Source organism: Lycium barbarum, chromosome 2, assembly GCF_019175385.1.
Source record: "Lycium barbarum isolate Lr01 chromosome 2, ASM1917538v2, whole genome shotgun sequence".
NCBI lineage: Eukaryota > Viridiplantae > Streptophyta > Magnoliopsida > Solanales > Solanaceae > Lycium > Lycium barbarum.
The window spans coordinates 10,137,925-10,156,443 of record NC_083338.1 but is presented as its reverse complement, the minus strand read 5'-3'; the positions used below and the strand labels follow the sequence as shown (position 1 = coordinate 10,156,443).

The 18,519-nt window shown below is 41.9% G+C and overlaps 1 protein-coding gene across 1 annotated transcript; it reads right to left on the bottom strand.

The window, feature by feature from the left end:
• Positions 1-3,155: 3,155 nt before the first annotated feature.
• LOC132626126 (5-OH-xanthotoxin synthase-like) lies at positions 3,156-11,334 on the bottom strand. The gene is made up of 3 exons (XM_060340876.1): positions 10,753-11,334; positions 4,188-4,517; positions 3,156-3,914 (listed from the first exon to the last, which is right to left on the bottom strand). The coding sequence occupies exons 1-3, from the start codon at positions 11,314-11,316 to the stop codon at positions 3,291-3,293; spliced, it is 1,518 nt and encodes a 505-aa protein (XP_060196859.1). The 5' UTR covers positions 11,317-11,334; the 3' UTR covers positions 3,156-3,290.
• Positions 11,335-18,519: the final 7,185 nt, after the last annotated feature.

The following is an 18,519-nucleotide window of genomic DNA, read 5'->3' as shown; positions in this document are numbered from 1 at the left end:
CCAATACGAACTTTGAGAACTAAAAAAAAAATGGTAGGAGAACTTTTTTCGTTAAGCGCTACATAACACAAATAAGAAGTATAAATTACAGAAAAAGGATATCACAACGAGTGACTAATTGAGGCAGAGGCAAAACTTTTGACGCATTAAGCAGATTTGTTATTTCTGACTTATTAAAATGTCTTGAACTCTTGACTGATATGCAAAACTAAGTTATACCCAATAGACAACATAAGTTTTACCAACAAATTTTCTTAAGCGGAGGTAATTATCTAAAAGAATTTTTAAGTGAGGTCAACCGTTCAAGACTTCCTCTCATGAAGATTATTCTTGCAAATCATCCAAATTTAAATTATTCAGATTAATGATATCTGTCATATAAATATATGGAAAAGAAGGATAGGGATCCCGATCTAAAAAAACAAAGTAACGAGCACCTGCAAGGCACATCGGTTTAGTTAATTTAACTTTCGAAGAATTAGTTACATGTTCAGATGAGTTGATTCTTTTAACCTTTCATCATTATCATATTTTTGTTATTAATGTAATGTTTTAAAATGCTTCTAATGTTTTATAATTATTCAATCTTAAATTAGCTGGAGATGACTATATGATTCTTACTGATTATATTCTCCTGTTAAATTTAAATCAGCCAATATTTTATCTAATGTTTGAAGTTTATTATATAATTATTATTTTTAAATTAGTGATGACACTTATAGGTATAGAATATAAGACAAGTTCACATTATATGTAAAATATATGTTAGTTAACCATAATTAAGTGATTAAATTATGTAAAAAGAATGAATGATATATATTACTTAGTACACAGGGCGAAGCCACATTTGAGCTATGGGTTCAGTAGAATATAATGACTTTGCCTCAAACACTATATTTGTAGTTAAAATATCATTAAATACGTATAAATAATTCATTCAGAACCCAGTAAATAAAAGAAATTATGATCGAGAACCATAAATTAAAAATTATGACTCTGCTTCTATTACTTATCTAGTAATGAATCATATTTACCTGATTAAACTACATAAAAGACTGATATGTCCTGCGTATTCATTCTTGGTGCGAGTAGGATCACACTGAGTATGTTGTTGTTGTTATAGTGAGAGAACAAAAAAGCAAAAAATATATTGCCCTTATTAGGGGCAAAGCTAGCATTAAAAAGTAGGAGTTCCATAGAACTCAATAATTTCCATAGAACTCAATAATTTAAATTTATTGCTAAATCGCCTCTAGCCCTTATCTTTCAAAGTTATGTTTTCTGTTTTAAAATAAAAACTATAAAGTAAATATACCTGACACAAGTATATAGAGAGAGACTAATTTATTACACAACTTTGAACTGATGTACAAATGTACTGAATTGACTTCTTATTTATAGAGGAAAAGAAGCTGCTGCGGGATTTTTCGAAAGCTGCTCGCAAGCTGTTTGCTTGAGCTACTTGCAAGGTGTTTGCTTGATTACAAGTCTGAGAAAGCTGCCTGCTTGAGCTATTTAGAAACTATCTGCTTGAGCTACTTGCAAGCTTTCCGCATGATTGTAAGCTTATCCAAAATATTGTGTATTTAAATAGACATTGACAATTTGATGTATTTATAACATTTTCAGGATAAATATAAAGGAGCCTAATACAACTGCTGCTACTTTGTAACTTTCCGTTAGATATTATTTCAGTTATGCGGCTATAATATAATGCTAGTATATGGTTGTTGACATTAGGCTAAATTTGGAAAATGAAATGACGTGGTGCCAACAATGCCTCGATGTAGCAGTACCATGTATGTGTCTTCAAAAACAAACTTGGGTTTAGAAGTACCATATAAGTGAACTGTTGGTATGGAGTTTAATAACCTTGTTCACTTTTACTTATTATTTTTATTTTTTTGAGAGACAAATTATATGGTCTTTGATTAATATATTAAGATGTAATTTTTCATCATATTAATATGAGAAGAATTACAAATTTTAATATTTTTTTGTATAATTATCGAACATCTAAATTTTTGATATAATATATGGTATAATTGTCACTAATTGATGTTATTGGGCGGGTAGCGGTTTAGTGACAAGATCAACATTTTCTTGAGGAAGGTAAGTCAAAACAAAATCAATTATATGAGGAATATTATTGCAAATCTTGGAATATCTCCCCGATCGAAATTTTGCCATTTAATTTTTGGACAACGACTCATTAAATTTGTCAACTATTGTTGAGGATATTTCAAAAGAGAGAATATAATCTATGGAAAACATTTTACTCCCGACCGAACACACCCTTAGTTACTTCTTTAATTTCATCAAGCTGAACTGATTTTACAATGTCTGTTATATATTCTGTTAAACCTATTAATAATTCAGATTTGGTCATGATCCGTTTAGATGTAACATTTCTGTGAATGAGAATGTTTCTTCCAGCTTCGTCGTATTTTTCAAAAGGCAAAGCCTTAACATATACTATAAGGTAGGCAGAAACCAAGAATTATTTCTGCCAACGCCTAGCGGGGTAAGTTTTTACCTGACTTATTTTAGATCAAGATTACAAAAATATTTCTTTTTTAAATTTCGGATTTAATTAAATACTATCGCATAAATTGGGACGACTGGAGCTACTGCATGTACTCCTAAGTCTGTTACTAGTCTCTACATGGTGTAGATCAAAATAGTCATTAAGGACTTTGGGTTTGGACTTCAATGAAACTAAGTTTGTAATTGAGCAGCTACTTTTATAGTTGGGCCATCAATTGAGACTACAATGGTAATTCGATGGCTATATTTGTAATTTGGTTACTTACTTCCTTAAGATTAGTTTATGAGTATTTGATCATTGTTAGCTCAAACATAAATAGTCTCTTATTTCCATTTTTAAAAGGTAGCTTAATTTGAAGATAGATGGATTTTAAATCTCATTGTGAGATGAAGATTGCATGCTTAGGTTATCTGTAGTTGCTAGAATTAGGATATTTAATTTATATCACTTGTTCTAGACTATACATTAAAGTGAATCTTTTCTAACTAAGTTTCTATTTTCTATCCTTATCTTTCGTCTTCCGCATTTTAACCTACATTATCATCATAACTTGTGAAACAAGACAAGTTTTTCCAATCCAACAGAATTGCTAGCTAGTACTCCTATATAAAACAGAGGTTTTATTCTTGACATTCATAACACGATAGAGAAGTTGTATTCTTTACAGAGTACTAAATAAAATGTGCACTAATTAAACCTAAATATATATTTTGGCATAAAGAGGATGTTAATCTCTCCCTAACTAGTCATGAACTTTTGCCACTAGACAAAGAGGATTCTTCTTGTGCATTGTGAGACCTGGCAAAGTATCAGTATCGATATCTTCTTTCACCATCCCGGAAGGCAATTCCCAATCAAATGCATAGAGAAGATTGGCGAGGGCGAGCTCCACTGTTGCTACTCCTAGTGAACTCCCAGGGCACCCTCTTCTACCGCCTCCAAACGGAATCATTTCAAATTCCACTGACTTGTAGTCGATGATATCATCATTCTTTACATCGCAAAATCTCTCAGGAATAAAGTCGTCTGGATTTTCCCAACATTCAAGATCTCTACCTATTGCCCACGCATTGAAAAAAACTAGAGTATTCGGTTTGATTTCATATCCGTCTATGCTGCATTTTTCGATTGTTTCTCTAGGTACAAGAAGTGGAGCGGGTGGATACAACCTCAATGTCTCTTTTATAACGGCCTTGAGATAGGGAAGATTTTGGATATCGTCTTCGTCTACTCTTCCTTTCTTTCCGACCAATTCTCTTATACCCTCTTGTAATTTTCTCATTACGCTTGCCTCCTCCTTTATCAAAGCCGTCATTGCCCACACTAATACAGCTGCACTCGTATCCGTTCCAGCAATAAATATGTCCTGAAAAAGCAAAAATTGCAACCACATTTAATTTCGTTGGTTAAGCTCTATAGTACTATATATCATTAATTGTTCTGATTAATCGCTATTAAAAATTTGGAATTAGCGAGGGACAAATTATGTAGCTAAATAGTAAAATATTATCACAAAATTCTGTTAACTACAAGCAATTTAACGACGGATTAGCGACGAAGTTCATAGCTAATTTTAATTTTTTTTTGCAGTGAGTTCTCATAATGAAACTAAACTAGCTAGATAGAGAAGCGAGATAACCATTAGCACTGCTTTGATATTATCCCAAGTGAGAATCAAAGATGACGATGATAAATTTTTATCTCGCAAGGCAATTAACGTATCAAGAATATCACCATCCATTGATTTTGGCCGAGTTGGGGTCAGATGTTCCTCAATGAGTTCTTGATAGAACAAGTCCAACTCATTGTAAATATTTTCGAGTCGAGCAACCTTTCCAGTAACTTTACAATCAATCCAATGTCCGAAAATTGGAAAATGATCAGAGAGAAAGAAATCTCCAATCATTGCTTGAGCTTCTCCAAGCCTCTTACTTTCGTGACCTTTCTCATCATATCTGTTACGCGGCGCCTTCCTGAGACTTCTTGGAAGGGCGACGTAAGGCTAAGCAACCGATGATTCCAAGGTTACTGTCCGCCAACCGGGGTCCCCTCCGCACGCTAGATGAGACTGTCAGTGCCGTGCGGGAAAACCAATGTCAAGAGAAATTGAGAGAACATGAAAGTGAATTGAGAAAATAGTTGTTTGCATTAATGAAAGCTATTACAAAGAAAGCAAGCGGTGTCGAGGGGGAGAGACACCAGTACAGAGAATTGATTGCTTGCTTGAAAGTTTTGATTGCTTGATCCCCCCTAATAATGCTTTAAAAATAAAAACCCAAGTCATAGAACTAGACATAGACTTGCTAGAGAAACACAATCAAAATACATAAAGTAAACTACTCTATAATTACAACAAAAAGGAGACCTAACTAGAGCAGGTCCATGTGCACCCTCGGTCGGGGCACTGTCATGCGCGAAGGGCACTGTGCGCGCGCGCACTGGGGCGCGAGCACTGGGCGCTGAGCGCTGGCACTGTAGCAGGGCTGCATTGACACTGGGCGCTGGGCACGCGTTGGGGCGCGGCCAGCGCAGGAGCACGCGTGAGGGGCATAGATGGGGTGACATAGGCAGAAGCAACCTTGTCACTTGGGGCGTCCGAGACCACGGGGCCGTCCATGGCGCTAGGCGCTGAGAGGCTTGCCATGGCGCCATGGGGCGCGCCCAAGGGGTCATGGGGCATGGCTGGAAAGCCGCCCATGACATTCTCCCCCACCTGAGTTGGCGACGTCCCCAGCGCCTTGCTTGCAAGATAGTCATCGATCAGGTGCTTGTAGGATTTGAGGCTGGTGCCCCTCTCCCATGTATTTTCTTCGGCATCACATCCCAGCCATTTCACCAGGAACTCCTGGTGATCTTTTCTTGAGGCATGTATGACTCGATCGTTGATGATGGCTTCTACCACCCTTTTCCCCGTTGCTTGTGGGCCTCGAATACTGGGTATTGTGAGCTGGCTGCGTGAAAGATCGTCTGTGTCTTCTCGAAAAGGCTTCAAAAGACTGACATGGAACACAAGATGAATCTTCCACCATGCTGGTGTAGCCACCCGGTATGCTACCTTCCCGATGCGCCTCTCAATGGACAGAGGTCCAATGTATTTTTGTAATAGGCGGGGGTCATGGACCCCTGCAAATAGGTATCTCTTTGGGATCTTCACCATCACCCTGTCTCCAACCTGATATTCCACAAAGCGACGATTCTGATCGGCATGTCTCTTCATCCGCTTTTGTGCCTTGACTAGATAGCTCCGCACTATCTCTAAGTTCTGCTTCCATTCTTTCAAGAAGCTAGCTGCTCGTGGAGATTTGGCCATATTTGGGGCATTCACAGTGTGTGGGAGTAGCGGTTGCTGCCCGGTAACAATTTCGAAAGCGCTCTTGTTTGTGTTGGAGCTCTTTTGTGAATTGAAACACAATTGGGCCGCATCCAATAGCTTCACCCAATTCTTCTGCTAGCCGGTAACAAAGTGCCGCAGATATTCCTCCAACATGCCATTGAACCACTCCGTCTGACCATCGGATTGCGGGTGAAAACTCGAGTTATGACTCAGTTTAGACCTTAAGCACTTGAAGAGCTGGGTCCAAAAGTTGCTGGTGAAGCGAGAGTCGCGATCACTAACAATATCCTTGGGCAGACCCCAATATTTGACAACATGGGTGAAGAAGAGTCGAGCTGTTTCCTCTGCTGATATATACTTGGGTGCTGCAATAAAAGTGGCATACTTAGAGAACCGATCAACCACGACCAAGATAGTCGTGAGGTCTCCAACCTTGGGCAAACCGGTGATGAAATCCAATGAGACGCTTTCCCAAGGCGTCTTTGGGACAGGTAATGGCTCCAACAGGCCCGCTTGTGTTAAGCGGTCAGACTTGTCTTTCTGGCATACTAGGCAAGTTTTCACATACTGAGCGACATCATCTGCCATCTGGGGCCAATAATATGCACGGCGTAGCAGTGCCATGGTACGTTCTTCTCCTGGGTGGCCCGCCCATAGAGTATCGTGACATTCCATCAGGAGAGTCCTCCGCAGATCTCCTCCTTTAGGGACATAAAGGCGGTTCCCCTTTGCCTTCAGGAACCCATCCTCCATGTAGAACTGGCGAGTTTTTCCTTGACCTGCTAAGTTAACCAAATATTGTGCAGAAGGGTCCTTGGTGAGAAGATCCTGTATTTGATCTTTTATGGTGGTAGCCACCTCACTCCCCCTAAGGGTGTCGAGTAGGCATACCGACGCTAGATCAGCCCTTCGACTTAGTGCATCCGCAACATGGTTGGTCTTCCCGCTTCGATATTCCAGGTTGAAGTGAAATTCTGCCAGAAGTTCCTGCCATCTGGCCTGGCGGCCATTCAGTTTTGGCTGGGTCATGAAATGACTGACAGCCGTGTTGTCCGTCTTCACCACAAACGGACACCCGAGAAGATAGTGCCTCCAAAGGCGCAAGCAGTGGACGACAACCAATAATTCTTTCTCGTGGGCCGCATAGCGCCGTTCCGCGTCCTTCAACTTTCGACTCTCATATGCTACCGGGTGCCCCTCTTGTAGTAAAACTCCGCCCAAGGCGTAATTAGAGGCATCCGTCTGCACTTCGAATGGTTTGGTCAAGTCGGGCAAGGCCAAAACAGGACTACTAGACATAGCCGCTTTTAGTGAGTTGAAGGCGTCTGTTCTCTTTGGCGACCAGTCCCAAGGTGTGATCTTCTTGAGGAGCTCTGTCAGTGGTAATGCAATGAGGGAGTAATCCTTGACGAACCGTCGATAAAAATTGCATAGGCCAAGGAACGCCCGCAAGGCATGGATATCCTTGGGTGGCGGCCAATCTGTGACAGCCTTGATCTTTTGTTGGTCCATCTTGATGCGACCTTCTTCAACAACATGCCCGAGGAAGTCAATCTGATTTTGGGCAAAGGAGCATTTGGACAGCTTTACGTACAATTCATGCTCTCGCAACCGAGTTAGGACTTTCCTCAGGTGCTCCAGGTGTTCGTCCAACGTTTTGCTGTACACCACAATGTCGTCCAGGTATACCACCACAAATTCATCAATGTATTCTCGGAAGACCTGGTTCATTAGCGTGCAAAACGTGGCCGGAGCATTGGTCAAACCGAACGGCATGACCAGGAAGTCGAACGAGACATATCTTGTCACACATGTCGTCTTGGACTCGTCTCCTTCAGTAATGCGGACTTGCCAATAACCTGTCTTCAGGTCTATTTTGGTGAACACTGTGGCGCCGCCCAGTCTATCAAACAAGTCCGCCATTAGTGGTATGGGGTACTTGTTCTTCACGGTGATCTTGTTGAGGGCCCGATAGTCAACACAGAGCCTTAGGGTACCGTCTTGTTTCTTTTGGAATAGCACAGGTGACCCATAAGGCGATTTGGAGGGCACAATGATCCCCGTGTCCAGCATCTCCGTCAACTGTCTCCGAAGCTCGGTGAGTTCGGTTTGTGACATTCTGTAGGGTGCTCGGGCAGGTGGCTTTGCACCCGGCACCAATTCAATTTCATGATCGACCGTCCGCCTAGGCGGGAGTCGCTTCGGCATGTCTTGCGGCATGACATCCTCAAACTCCTTCATGAGCTCCTTCACGGGCATTGGAATGGGACCCGAAGAACGCTCAATCTCTTCGATGCAGAGGGTAGCTAGGAACGTGGGTTCTTGTCGCTGGACCCCCTTCTTCAGCTGCAATGCAGAGATATTTCCTGAAGCCATCTTTATGGTTGTGCAGGGGACAATGCAGGGTTTGGCCGCATTTGCTCCCATCATCAGAAGCACATCCGCGTAGGGTATAGGAATGATGTTAGTTTGCCTCATGAATTCCAACCCCACTATCAAGTCGAAGTCGTCAATAATCACTACCCGCAAGTCGAACTTGCCTTCATAAGGGCCCATCTTTACCGGCACTCCTTTGGCTATTCCACCTACCAATTGGGGCGGTGAGTTGATAGCTTTGACACGACCCTTACCTTTTCCAACAACCAGGCCAAGGCGTTCTACTTCTGTGGTGGCCAGATAGTTGTGCGTAGCACCTGTGTCTATCATGGCCTTAATAGGCTTGCCATTTACTCTCAAGTCGACAAACATCAGGGTCTTCTCCCTTTTGGGAGGAGGCCCCTTGCCTGCCTTTGTCTTTCCCTTCTTGGCAGTTGAGCTTGGGTCTCTCTTTTTGCATATGCCGGCACTGGTACCCCCTACGGTATTGGAAATGGAACAAACAAGTGCATTGAAGACACCTATTGGTTCTGTCTGATCCGCATCATCCTCATCATCGTCCGTCCCATCATCCAAAATTTGATGGGCGTTCATCTGTGCCTGCGGGCACTCCTTGTTCCAATGTGGTCTGCCACAATTATGACATCCTGTGGGGGGGCGGAGGCCTCCGCCCCCGATCATTATTGTGAGACGCAGCACTATTGCTGCCTGAGGAGGAACCTTTAGATTTGGCTGCACTCCGATCTCCCCCACTTTTGCTGGGGCCAGTATTGTAGGATTAGCCTCCTTTGAATCTCCCACGGCCTGGTGGTTGAGGTCTATCCTTTCGAGTATCCACTTGGTAGTCGCTGAGGCACTCTGCAGCTTGGATAGCTTTGGGCAAAGAGTCAACCCTTTGTCTTTGTATTTCCATGCGGGCATAGGGTTTCAAGCCTTCCATGAACGTAAAAAGCTTGTCCTTGTCACCCATGTCCCTTATGTTCAGCATGAGGGCAGAGAACTCGTGAACATACTCTCGAACTGACTTCGTTTGCCTGAGTTCGCGAAGTTTCCTTTGTGCATTATACTCGACGTTCTCGGGGAAGAACTGTAAGCGAATGGCTGCTTTTAGTTCCTCCCATGTCTCAAGAGCGTCCTCACCCGCCTTAATGGCTTCGTATTTCACCCGCCACCAGAGTTTGGCATCGCCCTGTAGATACATGGCAGCAGTTGCTACCTTCCTGGACTCCTCCAATTCTCCCACAGCGTCGAAGTATTGCTCAATGTCAAAGATGAAGTTTTCCACCTCTTTGGCATTTCGAGCGCCCTGATAGGGTTTTGGTTCAGGAATCTTGAGCTTCGGGGTTGTTGCGACAGCGTGTGCCGCGCCCCCAATAGGATTGCCTCCTCCTCGGAGTAGGCCTTGTAAGGCAGCGTTGACAACATTGAGCTGATTGGTCAAGTCGTCGATGGCTCCTTGCATGGCAGTCAGTCAGTCTGCCTCCTGAGTCCTCTAGGCGAGGTCCTCATCTCTTTGGATGGCAGCCGTCCGCGCGGCTGCATCCGTGTCAGTAGCTATATTCACAATGTCTTGTTTGGCCTGCCGCATCCTGCGGTCCAGGTCCTCCACCCTTTCGGTCACGGGTCGAAATCTATTGACCGCAGTTTCCAAAATCAAGAGGCGGTCTCCATGGTTCACCATGGTCAGAAAATGATAACAATAGCAACGTGTTCTCTCTTCCGATGTCGAGCCTAAGCTCTGATACCAACTGTTACGCGGTGCCTTCCTGAGACTTCTTGGAAGGGCGACGTAAGGCTAAGCAACCGATGATTCCAAGGTTACTGTCCGCCAACCGGGGTCCCCTCCGCACGCTAGACGAGACTGTCAGTGCCGTGCGGGAATACCAATGTCAAGAGCAATTGAGAGAACAGGAAAGTGAATTGAGAAAATAGTTGTTTGCATTAATGAAAGCTATTACAAAGAAAGCAAGCGGTGTCGAGGGGGAGAGACACCAGTACAGAGAATTGATTGCTTGCTTGAAAGTTTTGATTGCTTGATCCCCCCTAATAATGCTTTAAAAATAAAAACCCAAGTCATAGAACTAGACATAGACTTGCTAGAGAAACACAATCAAAATACATAAAGTAAATTACTCTATAATTACAACAAAAAGGAGACCTAACTAGAGCAGGTCCATGTGCACCCTCGGTCGGGGCACTGTCATGCGCGCAGGGCACTGTGCGCGCCCGCACTTGGGCGCGGGCACTGGGCACTGAGCGCTGGCACTGTAGCAGGGCTGCATTGACACTGGGCGCTGGGCACGCGTTAGGGCGCGGCCAGCGCAGAAGCGCGCGCGAGGGGCATAGATGGGGTGACATAGGCAGAAGCAACCTTGTCACTTGTGGCGTCCGAGACCACGGGGCCGTCCATGGCGCTAGGCGCTGAGAGGCTTGCCATGGCGCCATGGGGCGCACCTAAGGGGTCATGGGGCATGGCTGGAAAGCCGCCCATGACATATCTCTTGCCAAATCCAACAATACATGTTATATTGCTCGATAGAGACAACAAAATCTCACTAAGATTAACCAATTTCGACGATGAAGCAAGTTCTGTTACGCGATTGATCATCCTGGATACTTCATCTTCACGAATTGGACGAAAAGATTGCACCATTTTTGGGCTAAATAAATGTAAGGTACAAATCTTTCTCATTTCCTTCCAATAATCGTTGTAAGGCGCGAAAGCGATATCCAAGCCGTTATATGATAATTTTCTTTGGCCAAGAAATGATGGCCTGCTTGAAAATGCAAAGTCATGAGTTTTCATTGCTTCTTTAGCAATTCTTGCTGATGAAATAACAACTAGTTGGGAAAAACCAAGATTCATGGACATTAAGGGACCATATTTCTTTGAAAGTTGCCATAGGTATTTATGAAGGGATGGTTGATTTAATTGATACAAGTTTCCAACAAGTGGAAGCCCAGGGGGACCTGGTGGACGATTATGTGTGTGTCCAAATCTTACGAGGAAAATTACTACAAAAGGTATAGCGACTAGAAAGAGAAGCAACATTTCCATTTTCCTTCTTGTGTATGTGATGAACTATGATGGCCATCGTTGATTCGTTGTTATATATTACAGAGATAATGATAAAAAACACACCTAAGTTATCACCTTTTCGCGAGTTTCAGACCCCAGTTATCAATTGTTTCATTTTCCTATCTAAACTATCATCATCTATGTAATAAAAATCATCTCGAAGCTGATTAGGTCAATTATTAGTTGGTCCTTTTTTCTACTTAAACATTAACTAGGTGCGTTTTAATACATAGATAGTAATAGATCAGATAGAAAAATAAAACAGATGATAGTTGGGTATGAAACTCGCGAAAAAAAAATAGTTCAAATGTATTTTTAATCATTAACTCTATATTATAATCTTCACATAACTAGTACAGTCAAACCTCTACAGTATCGTTTATCCTGATATATTTTAGATTACTGTAGTGAAATATTATTATTGAAAATATATAATATAACATAATGTAAAAAATTCGCTCTCCGTAAAATGTGATTGTTATAATAAAATGTTATTTATCAAGAAGTGTGGCAAATGACGTGCATATGCAATCAATTGCCTAGGACAGAGGGACTAAAGCATATCTTGAAAATGTGTCACGTGTAACTGCTAGGACATAGACATTGTTGTTATGATTGTTTGTCTTTTTTCCTTTTTCGTTTTTTTTTTTTTTTTTTGGCTTTGTGTACCTACATACGTCATCATCTATGTCCAAATTTATGCCTAATACCAACAAGCCATAGCCTCCGCATAAGTCAAATCTTGTTCCTCAGAGAGTAAGGCGTTTTAAATTCAAAACGCGCTGGAAAATATTGGAAATCACGAAAACTCTCATAGATTGAGATATGTGAAAGATATTATCCTGTATTTTCTCCATTTTAATATAAGTGAATTTTTGGATTGTGATAGACCTCTTAAAAAAATTCAATTTCTAGCATTAATCAAATGGTCAATTGACTGAATTACCCGATGCCTTTCCTCAAATTTTCTTAAAGGTCGAAATAGTGAGTGTTGAGAATTGAAAAAACTATTTAAAAGAAAGGTAACTTTGGAAAAAATTAATAAATAACCTCTTGAATTTTGAGCAATTTACTTATTTTGGATCAAATAAAAAGTCTCAAAAATTCACGTATTTTGAAATGGAAAGAATATTTCACATGATATAGGTGTACCTCTTAGAATACAACATTATTTTTTCCTCTGTCCATCTAACCATCTCAGGTTCAGTCCAAATGGCGACAAATATAAAATTATCACAACAATGTGTAGCTATGAGCAACATACCGAAGTATTTATTTGATTGGGTGATAAAATTATTAGTAATTCAAAAGAGTTCAGTAATACCACACAAAAATCAAGGCATGAAGGTGCTTTCAGGACTATAATATTAACTAGTTTTCGATTAGAACAAACGTTTTACAAGTATTATAAGTATTATAATAGTGCGACCAATTGCACAGAAATTGAAGGAGGAAAATGCAAGCTCAACTTATGAATGATGAACCTATTCAACTGACATGTCAAGTATTCAACTTGCCAACTAGTTTTTATTTTATACGTCAACAACACATAAATTAAATGTGAGTTTGAGGAATACCGACTATGGTTACAAATGTTTCATGTCTCCAAGTGGTTGCCTAAATTCACCAAAAAGGCAAACAACTCAAAGTTTTTCAATAAAACTAACCGTATCAAGCTCCATAGCATCCAATTGTGTAGCTCTGCTAACATAAGAATTTTTGTACAATATTAGTCCAACAACTTACATACTATATACGAACCCAAATGAAATTTTGAAGTAAATTTCTAAAGAAATAGTATTCTGATTAACCAAAAAACTAAAACAAAAATCAAAGAAGGCAACAATATGAACAAATAAAATTTAAGAACCAAAAGGAAGCCCACGTGTCGAAAAGCATAATACTATTCAACGAATTAGAAAATTAAAAGCGGAACTTACTCATATGTTCCTTTGATTTAGGGGTGGACCCATATGTAATATTTGGTGCTCAAGCACCCATTGAATAAACTCATTGTATGTGTAGTTATATAGAAAATTTAAGCAAATCCATTATAATATGTCAAGAAGCACCCAGCAAACAAAAGGTGTAATGGGTGCTTTGGTTAAGAAATGGTATTGGAGGCTGGAGGCTTTTTAATGAGGTGAGGTTGAGAGTTCGAAACTCATCCACCTTTTTTTTAATTCAATAGTTGTTTACCCCGGATTTGGATAATCAATTGAATTTATAAGTGGGTATAGGATATGTGCTTGGATCTCAATATATCGTAGGGAAATGAGGTATATGAACGTTATGTAGCAAAGCAGTTGATGAAGTGTATTAGTGTTGCTAAATGACATGCAATACTTGTTTGAAGAAGCAAAATGGAAATGAAAATAATTGTTATGGACCGAGTCCGATATTTGAGAGAGATTGCATATATGTTTTTCTATTACAAGTGTTCTTGGAAAATGAAGAAACCGGATATGCCCTATTCATGAGTTTCATCCAATATGAATTAATAAAATAATAATAATAATAATAAGGATAGCTCTGCACGGATTTGGTGGGATTAGACTGATGGCGCCGTCTGACACACGCATAGTGGGTAGTTGACCATGACAGGACGCTACTGGCTCGTGGCTCGCGTGTAACGGCCACACGGACCAACGACTACTCGGACCAACAGTCGTACGGGCCAACGGCTATACGGACCAACGGCCACAAATGATCGGGTCACCGGGCTTGGTCGTTCCAATGACGAAGAAGGCAGATCAGTCGGTCCCCTCGCTCCACCGGTTTGCCTCGCATCCGGTTTTTACCGTATACAGATAGCCCCACACTTCCCGGATCTCCGATCTATCGGAGTAACGGGGAGTGGATAACTTCTGAAACTGGTGGCCCTGTCAGCTCGTCGTTACCTTCTTATTTCTTCGTTTTGAATGTTTGCCATTATTTTTGTCATGATCGTTGGTCCGTTTTAGGACAGGTCGACTCATAGTCGTTAATTCACCGTGCCCGTGGGACTTATCCGATGCTTCATAAGTTCAAATGTCTTCGAATTACGATAGGCATTTTCTTTAGGGTCGGTATTTTTTCAACCTTGGCAAAGTTTTTGATGTAGCAGTCCCCGTTTTGGGGGAATTTGCCGAGCTTTGGCTTGGGTCATTGTGACCTTGTCGCCTTTGTCGAATTTCAGGCACAATCCTTTATATAGAGTATGTGAGTGGGGCAGTGCCGGAATACGGCGGTTACCATCGGGGCGAAGTCTTTTTAACAGAAAGACACCCAAGATTTTGTTATACCAGCTTTTGATAACTTTGCGTTTGCAAAATGTTTGTACATATGAGAATTTTAATTCCTTCTGCCTTTGCTGTAGCAAATATACGACGGGACACGATTCGTTACGATCGTTTGGTCCTTACATCGAAGGCTATGGCCGGTGACCGGGCCTTAGTTTTGCCGTAGCAAATGCTAAACAGGACACGATTCATTATGATCGTTTGGTCCTTACATCGAAGGCTATGGCCGGTGACCGGGCCGTAGTTTTGCCGTAGCAAATGCTAAATGGAACACGATTCATTATGATCGTTTGGTCCTTACACCGAAACCTAATGCAGAAGGTCCGATCTTGATTTTGCCGTAGCAAATATTGGGGGGACATGATTCATTTTGATCGTTTGGTCCTTACACCGAAACCTAATGCAGAAGGTCCGATCTTGATTTGTTGAGCTCCTCCGCTTTCCATTAACCGGGGTAAACCTCAATGTGGGTATAAGTCCCCTAGTGCTTATCCGAGCTGCAAGATCAGGCGAGCGCTATCAAGCCCCCACTCGTAGGCCGTGACCCCGAGTTCCCGGCCGTTTGTCCTTATTTTTATTAAGTAACACGTTGTACATGTTGCCTCATTAAAAACCTTGTCGAAAAACCCATTTTGGGACAAAACCGTACTAAGGAAAAGAGTGCAACACGCGTTTTCAGACCTAGATTCTAACTTTATCCGGTACTTGACTTCCTGCAAAAAGAAAAAGGTTAAACATAAGGTGTCCATACCTTAGCAGTAATATCCCTTCAAATGAGCCACGTTCCGGTTGTTGCACAATCGCTGCCCGTCCACGGATTCCAGCTGATGCGATCCTTTGCCCGTTACCTCGGTTATCTTGTACGGTCTTTCCCAGTTCGGACCCAGTTTTCCTCCGTTGGGATTCTTGGTGCTCAAGGTATCTTTTCGAAGCACCAAGTCCCCAACTTAGAAATGTCAAAAATTGGCTCTCCGATTGTAGTACCTTTCCATTCTCTGCTTCTGGGCTGCAATACGGACCAACGCGTTTTCGCGAAGTTCATCCGTGAGATCGAGTTTCACAGCCGTGGCCTCCTCGTTTGACCCCTCGGTGGTATATCTGAACCGGGGACTCGACCCGTTTATCACCCCCGCCTGGAGAAATGACTCGGGCCATCCCTTGATTTTTCCGACCTGAAGCTTGGTTTTCGAGAGTATGGTCGATACCTTTCCCTCGATGGTCCGGCCTCCGGTTCGTAATTCTTTCGTGATATCTCTGAGCTTTTGCTCATTTTTACGGGCCCCGGGGGAAGCTCGAGTTGGTCATCCTCTATCCGAAATTTTGACTCGTATCGGTTATGGACATCCGCCCAGGTCACTGCCTCGTATTCCAACAAGCTTTCCTTTAATTTGAACGAAGCTGTCGAGCTCCGAACATTGAGCCCCTTTGTGAAAGCTTGTGCGGCCCATTCCTCCGGAATCGGGGGGAGCTCCATTCGTTCCCTTTGGAACCGGTTGACAAATTCACGCAATAGCTCCTCGTCTCTTTGGGCTATACGGAAAATATCCGCCTTTCGAGCCTGCACCTTTTTGGCTCCGGCGTGTGCTTTTATGAAGGCATCGGCGAGCATTTCGAAAGAAGTGATTGAATACTCGGGCAGATGATCGTACCAAGTCAATGCTCCTTTTGACAGAGTTTCCCCGAACTTTTTCAGCAACACGGATTCGATTTCATCATCTTCCATATCATTGCCTTTTATAGCACAGGCGTATGAGGTCACGTGTTCGTGAGGGTCCGTTGTGCCGTCATATTTTTGGATATCCGGCATTTTGAACCTCTTCGGGATCAATTTCGGAGCTGCACTCGGAGGAAAAGGCCTTTGGATGTAACTCTTGGAATCCGGCCCTTTCAAAATAGGCGGAGCCCCCGGGATTTGATCCACCCGAGAGTTGTATGTCTCCACCTTTTTTTTCGGTCGAGTCCACCCGCTTCGCCAACGTTTCGAGCATTCTCAGAACCTCGGTGGATGGACCAGCTCCGGAGCCATTGCTTTCAACCATCCGTGCCTCATCTCTTTTGGGTTCAGCAACACTCTTCGCCTTTTCCGGGGTCGTTTTATCTCTTCCGTTTTGCAGCTGGGCTATTGCGATTCCCTGTTCGGCAATCGCCGCTCTCTGTTTCTGCAACATTTCAAAAATTAAACGCAAGTCAATAATATCATTCGGGGTATCCGGTTCTTTCCGGACTTGTGTCCCGGACAAAGTAATTGAATTGTTAGTATTTAAAGGGTCATTGGGGTTTGGCAATCCTCGTGGCCCGCTGCCTTCATTTTCGGCCACGATCTCGTTGTTATTGACGTGACCAGATTGCCCACTGTTAGCCATTTGGTCCGTTTTTTCAGAGACGGACAGTAGATGTTTCTGATTTTGATGGGTAAGATAGAGATCAAGATCAAAGACCACTATTATCCTAGCCCCACGGTGGGCGCCAAACTGTTTACCCCGGATTTGGATAATCAATTGAATTTGTAAGTGGGTATAGGATATGTGCTTGGATCTCAATATATCGTAGGGAAATGAGGTATATGAACGTTATGTAGCAAAGCAGTTGATGAAGTGTATTAGTGTTGCTAAATGACATGCAATACTTGTTTGAAGAAGCACAATGGAAATGAAAATAATTGTTATGGACGGAGTCCGATATTTGAGAGAGATTGCATATATGTTTTTCTATTACAAGTGTTCTTGGAAAATGAAGAAGCCAACGCTTACAAAGGAGGGGGATATGCCCTATTTATAGTGTGACTTCCATGAGTTTCATCCAATATGAATTAATAAAATAATAATAATAATAATAAGGACAGCTCTGCACGGATTTGGTGGGATTAGACTGACGGCGCCGTTTGACACACGCATGGTGGGTAGTTGACCATGACAGGACGCTATTGGCACGTGGCTCGCGTGTAACGGCCACACGGACCAACGGCTACTCGGACCAACAGCCGTACGGGCCAACGACTATACGGACCAACGGCCACAAATGCTCGGGTCACCGGGCTTAGTCGTTCCAATGACGAAGAAGGCAGATCAGTCGATCCCCTCGCTCCACCGGTTTGCCTCGCATCCGGTTTTTACCGTTTACAATAGTACTTTTTTTTAATTTTTATTTTGGACTACTTTTCGCTGAATTTTGTTTTACCCTTCTCTTTTTATTTTTTATTTTTTTTATTTTACCTTAATTCTCTGTAGCAAAGAAAGGGGGAAAGAAAGATTCCAAAGTCCGATAAGATTCCAAAGTTCGATCCCTTCTAAATAACAGAATTTACCCAATTTTTTTCTCGCCAGTTGCATTTTCATCACAATTTCACAGCGTCAATTATATTAATATGACTTTTCTCATTAATTTTGTTTTTACTATAGTGTTCAAATAGTTGTGCACTTCTACCGTGTGATTGGTAGTAACTGCACATCAAAAAAGTTAAGCACTCACGAACTCAAAATTCTAGATCCGCCACTGCAGTTTGATATATACAGTGTCTGTTTGACTGGGTACATAAATTGAATTCCTCAAAAGATACTGTAGTTAAAAGCCATGTAGGAAAAAAGGGGGAAAAAAAAGTTAGTTTGTATTGGCACCAAAAGAAGAATTTATGAGAGCAAAGGAGAAAATTATGGTATTTCATTAACTGAAATATATGGACACCACTATAGGCACATACAAATACGTAACTATACGTCTTATAACGAAACAGAACTCAATAAAGCCGTAGAGTAGAATTTTGCTTCCTGTCAGAAATTCCTTTTCGCACTGTATTATGAGGAGCACAATAGAAAGTACTGCTCCTTAATTATTTAGCCTAGCCTTTTTCCATTTTAATGACCAATCAAATTACTACTCCTTAATTATTTTCCACTTTAATGAC

Coding starts and splice junctions, on each gene's coding strand:
- LOC132626126 (XM_060340876.1), bottom strand. CDS start 11,316: ATGGAAATGTTGCTTCTCTTTCTAGTCGCTATACCTTTTGTAGTAATT. Junction 4,518..10,752: donor TTGGATTTGGCAAGAGATAT/GTCATGGGCGGC, acceptor AGTCTCAGGAAG/GCGCCGCGTAACAGATATGA. Junction 3,915..4,187: donor ATATCAAAGCAGTGCTAATG/GTTATCTCGCTT, acceptor TTGCTTTTTCAG/GACATATTTATTGCTGGAAC.